Here is an 8,233-nt window from a genome sequence, read left to right on the forward strand (position 1 = left end):
GGAGCGTGACAATCCACATATAGCAAGAGTGAGATAAAAATCATCTTCAGAAAATTTTTGTACAAATACACAGTGATATGAAGAAGTGTTTTTGCAGCCTTGTTCCCCCATAACAGATTCTAACTTTTTGTACCATTGTCTAGGAGGTTTCTTTAGCCCGTAAAGATTTTTTTTTGAGTTTGCACACAAAATTTTCTTTACCATTTACCTTGAAGCCCTCAGGTTGTTCCATATAGATCTCCTCTTCTAGGTCACTATGAAGAAAAGCCGTCTTCACATCTATCTGCTCAATCTCTAAATTTAGACTAGCAGCCAAACCAAGAACGATACGAATGAAGGACATTTTCACAACAGGAGAAAATATTTCATCAAAGTCAATACCCTTCCTTTGACCAAATGTTTTAACAACCAATCTAGCTTTGTACCTGGGCTTCAAGTTGTGTTCTTCAACTTTAACTTTGAATGCCCACTTGTTCTTCAAAGAACTCACGCCCTTAGAAAATTTCACCAACTCATAAGTGTGATTCTCATGCAAAGATTTCATCTCAACTTGCATGACTTCAATCCATTGATCCTTATGCTCATTTTTCATGGCCTTCTCATAACACTATGATTCACCCCTATTAGTGAGTAACACATACTCATTTGGTGAATAACGAGATGAGGGAATATTGTCTTGTGGACCTCCTAAGAGGATTATTTGCTTCTTCTCCAACTTCATAAGCAAGAGCATTATTAACAACAACATCATTGTTATCATCAGCATCAACATGTTAATCTGGGACTTGATTCTAAGCACCACCATGATCATCAAGCCTACCAACGCCATCCACACTTGTATGAGAAAATTGATCAAGATGGACTACTTCATCTGAACTTGAAGATTTTAGCTTCTCAAGTTTGTCAATATCTTCAATGGTTTGATTTTCCATGAAGACGACATCACGACTTCTTACCAGCTTCTTCTCAATTGGATCATATATCCTGTAATCAAATTCATCAAGGCCATATTCAACAAAAATACAATGTCTTGTCTTGGCATCTAATTTTGACCTCTCATCTTTCAGCACATGTACAAAAGCTTTGCAACCAAATACTCTCAGATGGTCATAGGAAATATATTTTCCATACGAAACTTTATTTGGAATATCACTTTGCAAAGCAACCGTAGAAGATAAGTTAATATCATGTGCAGCGGTCAATAAGGCCTCACCCCAAAAGTAGTTCAACAACTTTGCTTCAAAAAGCAAACATCTAACTCTTTTCATCAAGTTCCTATTCATCCTCTCAACCAACCCATTAAGATGACGAGTCTTCTGGTGTCTAATACCTTGATGTTTGTAGTATTCGTCAAATGATCCACAATATTTATCACTATTATCAGTATGAATATATTTCAGTTTCTTTCCGGTTTCTCTTTCAACTAAAGCTTGAAACTACTTAAAGACACCCAACACTTGGTCTTTAGTCTTCAAGACATAGACCCAAAGCTTTCTTGAGCAGTCATTAATGAAAGTGGAAAAATAGAGTGCCCCACCCAATGTCTTTGTCTTCATTAGATCACATAAATCAAAGTGCACCAATTTAAGCAACTCTATCTTTCTTGAAGGAGGGTTAGAATTAAAAGAGACCCTATTTTGTTTTTTCGCCAAGCAATGATCACACTTTTCTAATTTAGCACTTTGGAAATCAGACAATAATTTTTTCTTGTCTAAAACATTGAGTCCTTTATCAATGATGTGGCTAAGCCTCTTGTGCCATAATGTTGAGGGGTTATCACTGTCAACTGCATTCACCATATTGGCACAAGTAGAAGTCATAGTCCAATATAGACTACGATATTTGTTTCCACGAGCCACAACTAAGGAATCTTTAATGAGTTTCCATTTTCCACCGCCATTGGTACTAATATATCCTTCATCATCTAGAACACCAATAGAAATTAGGTGTAGACGAACATCAGGTGCATGTTTTACATTGTTCAAAACTAGTTTAGTTCCAATACTAGTTTCCAAACAAATTGTACCAACCCAACCATCCTAGATACAGTCTCATTACCCTACTCAAGGTTCCAAAGTCACCACTAGTATTGGAAGAGAAAATTTCCTTCCTTGATTTCACATGAGATGCGGCACCAGTGTCCACAACCCAGCTTGACTCATCACAAGTAATATTTATCAGATATGCATCAACTCTGTAACAAGATCTTCGGCGGAGACGGTGGCTAGGCAATTTTCATTGTCATCTTCTTTATTTTCCTCTTTGTCTCCCTCTTCAATTTCCGATAGAACCTCTTTGTGTGCCCTTTCATGCCACAATGATAGCACTCAATATCCCTAAGTCTGCCTCTGACTTTTCTCCTGCTATGTTCTCTATTCTGAGAACCACGATTTTTATTTCTCCTCCTGGAGCAGTTACCAGGACATCCGAAGAAGAAGAAGAGCCTTGTAATTTTCTTCTCATATCTTCGTTCAAGATATTACTCTTGGCGAAATCTATAGAGATCACACCATCCGGAGCAGAATTTGATAATGAAGTTCTAAATATTTTTCAAGAGGTTGGTAGGGAACCAAGTAGAAGCAAATCTTGAATTTATTCGTCAAATTTAATGCCCATAGCAGACAACTGGTTCATGATTCTCTGAAAATTATTCATGTGACCTGTCATCGGAGAACCATCATGATATTTTAAACTTGGAATCTTCTTTATTAAGAACATTTTGTTGTTCCCAGTCTTCCGAGCATACAAGCTTTTAAGATTCTCCCATAGGGTACGAGCATGCGTCTCCCCAGAAATATGGTTCAACATATTATGGTCAACTCATTGCCCAATAAATCCACACACCTTTTTGTGCAACAGATTCCACTCTTTATCTGTTTTATTTTTAGACTTTATAGTGGTAAAGACTGATTGATAATTTTTTTTGACATAAAGCATATCTTCCATTTTCTCCTTCCAAATGTCATAATTAACACCATTCAAAGTAACTATTCTATTAGTATTGGCTTTCATAGTTTTCCCCCCAAAAAATCTATTAATTCAAAGTAAATCTTTTCTGATGTGGAAGTTCAGACTATGCTGCAACCATAGAGCATAATCAGATAAAATCTTTCTCTGATAACAGTTTGTTGGGAAAATGGAATAACACAAAAATATATGTAGTAAAAAATAGTAGAAATAAAATGAGAAAATAATGACACCAAGAATTTTACGTGGAAACCCAATAAGGAAAAAAACCACAGGCCAAGAGGAGCAACTGATATCACTATAGTAAGAAATTTTACACTGGGTAGTACCGAGTACAATACTCAAAAATGACTACAACACATTCAAAAAAGGAATAACACTCTTTTGATTTTCACCTTATAAAAATATCGCTCACACTCTATTTTTCTTCACAGACTATTTTCTTATATATAGTTTATGAAAACCTCACAGCTCAAATATTTTTCTCTCTATCTTGGGTGTATAAAATGAGAAGATGAAGAGCTCCTTTTATAGGAACTCTTCACAGCTACCTCGCCCACTTAAAATAAAGAGTGGGCAGCTGTAGTTTGAAGAAAAGAAGAAAAAAGGGGCAACTTCACTTTGTTGAATAAAATGGAGGTTGCCACTTTGTTGAACAAAATAGGGGTTGAACTCCACAAACGAGATATTTTTGGCTCCTATTCACTTATAAATGTAAGTAGTGGAACACAACACGAGAAATAACGCATAAGTTTTAGTTGTACCTGAGATAGTTGTCAACCTTCATAAAAGTTAATATAATGGTTGTCTTTCAAGAACTTAATTTTTATTTTTCTCTGTTGTACCCTAAGTTGCTTGGATTCGGTTGAATTTTAAGATTTGGGGATATGAATTCAAGGATGGATACGGATGCGAGGATTCGACTTAAAATATCCGATATTAAAAAAATATAGTTATAAAGATAAAAACATTCTTCCCCTCAGAAAAGAAAACAAAAGTCATTCAAGACCTTCCACAAACTCAATCAAAAGTCGGAACACAACCACTTGAATATTTAACATCTCTCTGTTTGGCTTGAAACATGAAGCAACGAATATTGACCAAGAGGAAAAGTATCTTGGTATCTGATGTGAGTTGACCAAATCCCACACGTATTCTGCACCCGCAGTCGCACCCGTCTAATGTATCTGATGTGGGTTGTACATGGACTCTTGGTCAAAATATCTGATATGAATTGACCAAATCTCACACGTATCCTACGCCCGTATCGTGTCAACACGAGTGCGACAGTAAAAATGAAGGCTCATTTCTGTTACTTCGATGCTAGTGATGACAAATGATTGAATCAAGCAATTTCAAATACAACCATTGAACTTGGCCAACTAGAAACATTACTTAGAACGGATTCTCCTCTATTCAGAACAACCATGTGGAAAGTTGGTTGCATATGGCGAATATATAACTTCTCTTTAACCAAGTAAGCAATTTCACAGACTTGCTAGCTCATTTGGCTCTAGAATTATGAGCCCAGTGTATTGGACCGATGGATAAGAAAATCGAGCTTGGACGCTCTACGTACGATGTAGACTCCATCTGATCAGATGACTCTTCCGTTTACACTCACTGCCTTTGTCCTACATTATATATTTGTAAGATCATATATCTTTAATTGTGGATCCATTTTCCATATTCTTTTGTTGAAATCTGTGGGAGTTCTGCTCAATCCATCCAAGGAGCTTTTTTCGTTTATCAAATTATCAATCCTGTTTATTTTATCAAAATAATAAACAAATAAATAGTAAATAAGTTCTATCATTCCCGTTTATAACCTTTTCTTCCCTAGTGCGGACAAATTTCCTACTTATAAGAGGAAATGGAAGGAGAAGTGGGTGATAAGGTGGCATGACACGTGAAATCTACAACTCACCTAAAGTCAGGTCATATGAGATTTTAATAGTCATGGTATAGCACTGTTGAAAATCGGGGTACTTTTTTATTACTTTGTTAATAGGAGGGATAATTTTGACACGATAAGATAATAAAGGTTAGATTTAAATAATATTCGAAAGTAAGAGTAAACTTAACCCTTCTTACAAAAAGAAAAGTATGTAAAAATAATTATTACAATATGTTACATCAAGGAAGAGAATAGTAGTAGTACTTGAAATTAAACCAAGTTCAAGCATGTGTGGCACTGTTTTTGACCCATAATCAGTGTGATATGTTCGAACTTTAGAATGAAACAGATTCTTGTAGAAAGATTTTTTCTTTTGATGAGTACTAAATAGCCTGACTTTGAATTAGCCGAGGCTCAAAGCAGATATCAAAACATCAGGAGGTGGGAAACCCAAGAAGAAACTATAATTTTTGAATGTTTATGTTTCTGCCTTTGACCCTTCAAATGTTGATGACGTGATATTTACAATTGGTATACATAGAATGCTTTGTGCACCTGGCTGTTCTACCCTTTTACGATTGGTGCTGCCTCTGTTTATGGTAACAAGTTTTGACGGAACTGTTTCAACAGAACATTTGCAGCTTCCCAGAAATGCCCTTTTCCTTTGAATAGACCTCATTCTATTGTCATTGCTGCTACTATTGCTGTTATTATTTTGGCTAATGTTGGAATTCTTGTTGCGTCTAATTTTAAGATCTTGTAATGCAATTTCTGGCGTTATCACTAGCCCAACACGAAAAAGGCTCCACATAGTCGATTTTCGATTGCAACTATTGATGTTTGTAATCTTTGAAAATCGAATCTGGGGTGTCGGACTTGGTTGGGAATGAAATTGGTTTCGAATCTGAGGCTCGTACGAGGAACATCGAGAATTTGTAGTGGAAGAATTAATACTTGAATTTTTAATCCCAATTGGATGGTGACAATGTTCCATGGACCCTATCCTGACAATCAGTAACGAAGTCAGAAATTCTAATAATAAATTTACTCAAAAAAATAAATTAATGATCACTTGAAATTCAAACTGCGATCTAAAGCAATTTTCAAATCACATTTTTCTGTTTGACCAGTATTTCATAATTTTGCAAATAATTGCATACTGATGAAATAAGTAATGATTTTCACTAACAAAACTTGTAAGTAACATTCTTCCCAAGTGAAATTCAGGTACAAAATAACTTCAATCTACAAATACTTTTTTTTTTGGTCAAACTCAAGTTCAAATACTTATTACTACTTTAAATTTCAATGAAATACTATTCGAACGTTTATTAGAAGTTACATTAAAAAAATCAATAATATATGTATATACACACATATGTATTACCTTATTTGCAAGGAAGAGTAGTCAGTTAAACTCGTTTTCTTGCATGTAGCTCCGCCCGTTATGCCGATGTCATGGCAATCACTTAGAGGTAAAATTTGGCCTTGGAAGAAATCAAACTCTTGATCTTGTGTTGTTACACTTTCAGTTCCAAGAGGAAATTTCTTTGTTGTTTGGTTCTCTTCATTATTGTTAGGCATATCACCAAGTGATAATGTTTCTTCTTCCTCTTCTTTGAGAAGAGCTATCTCTTCATTATCAATAGAATTAGAGTTCAACCACATTTTGTCCGCAAAGTTCTTCCTTCTTTTTTTTCTATCGAAACAAGTAGAGATTTTGGCCACCTATAAATATAATTATAAATTAGAGAAGCAGGGGCGGACCTAGAAAGAGCCGAGAGTGTTCACCTAAATATCCTTGACAAATAATTATACTATTGTAAATATAAAATATTTATTTAGTATATCAATATATATATGTGTGTGAGTTTTTTTTTTTTTTTTGAATTTCTTGAATACAAGACTAGAGGTTGGCTTAGTGGTTCAAAATTCACCTTGAGCTTTAATGTTCAAATTGCAAACACTGCATTTTTATTTCAAATTCCCAAAATTCTGAATTCTCCTAAATAAAAGGTACAAAAAGAGCTTTATCTGAAATTTCAACCATACTATGTATGTATAATGTACTTTCACTTGTGGTGTTAGACTCGAAATAGAATTTGTTTTTTGATTTTCAACCAATATTCGGTATTCGCAATTGACAGTGGAATGTCTTATATTTGGAGGTAAAGTGCTCCCTAATTTCAAAGGCGACGTACTTAGGAGGATTCAAACTCGAGACCTCTGGTTAAAGATGAATGATTATACATCATTCCACCACAATCCTTGTTGGTATCGAAAATAAAGTTAAAGAAAACTGTGACACATTCTAAAAGTAATCATATAGAACTTGTTATTTTAAACGTAACATGATATTATTATAGCCAACTAAAAATAAAAAGAGAAAGTTAAATTACTTTTTATTATTGAACGATCTATTTTTTAAAAAAATAGTATCATATAAAATTGCATGGATTTGGATGAGATTTTAAATTTGGAGGGATCTTTTTTAAAATTTTGAATGGAATTGAATCACTAGACACATTTGGTATGGTGTTATCGTTTTTCAAAGAAAATGACACCACAAATTTGAAATTCTCAATGGAGAATAGTTTTATATTGAAAATGGCACACAACCACCTCCATTTATGCTCCAAGTGGAAAATTGCAAGGTTTGATGGAGACAACGATATATTTGATAGGAATATCGTTGTTGGGATTTGGGAAAGTTTTAACTAAGAAATTAAATTATATATGTCGATAATATAAAGAATTTTTGTACTATAAATATAATTCTTATGTTATACTCGTAACAAATAATAATTCTATTTTCCTGTTTATTAGATCATATTAAAAGTATTATGCACGATCAGTGGGAAAAATTTAAACTCAAGATTCATATTTTTTTGCTTTATGAATGGTGATTTGTGATGTTATCTTCTTTTCCTGGTGAATTGTATTGAATGTGTTCATGGAAAGCTTGTGATTCTAAAATATGCATTAAAATCATGTATGATATATCATTTTAACTTTCGATTCTTTTGTCTTTTTCGATACATCAACTAATATTATATTAGATATCGTGACACTAAAATTAATTATAATGATCCACTCTCATCGTGTGGTACTATATTTTCTTTTTCATATAAAAAAATTAATGACATTACACTTCATGGACAAAATCAAAAATTAAATAAATTATTAAAATTAATTAAAATTAAAGACTAAAGTACTACTAACCCCTACAAAAAATTATAAAATAAAATATAAAATAGTTTTGTTCTCCCACTCCGTCACTTTCTCTCACCATAACTCCCCCTCCCCCCCCCTCCGCCAAACCAAACTTTTTTAGTTTTAGTTTTATTTTTTAAATTTCTTTTATAAAAG

At 33.8% G+C, this 8,233-nt stretch overlaps 1 protein-coding gene across 1 annotated transcript; it reads right to left on the reverse strand.

Moving 5' to 3' along the window:
• Positions 1-5,115: 5,115 nt before the first annotated feature.
• LOC129895781 (uncharacterized) lies at positions 5,116-6,648 on the reverse strand. Its single transcript, XM_055971545.1, has 2 exons — positions 6,252-6,648; positions 5,116-5,868 (listed from the first exon to the last, which is right to left on the reverse strand). The coding sequence occupies exons 1-2, from the start codon at positions 6,530-6,532 to the stop codon at positions 5,343-5,345; spliced, it is 807 nt and encodes a 268-aa protein (XP_055827520.1). The 5' UTR covers positions 6,533-6,648; the 3' UTR covers positions 5,116-5,342.
• Positions 6,649-8,233: the final 1,585 nt, after the last annotated feature.

This window comes from Solanum dulcamara, chromosome 7 (genome assembly GCF_947179165.1).
Source record: "Solanum dulcamara chromosome 7, daSolDulc1.2, whole genome shotgun sequence".
In the NCBI taxonomy this organism is placed as follows: Eukaryota; Viridiplantae; Streptophyta; class Magnoliopsida; order Solanales; family Solanaceae; genus Solanum; species Solanum dulcamara.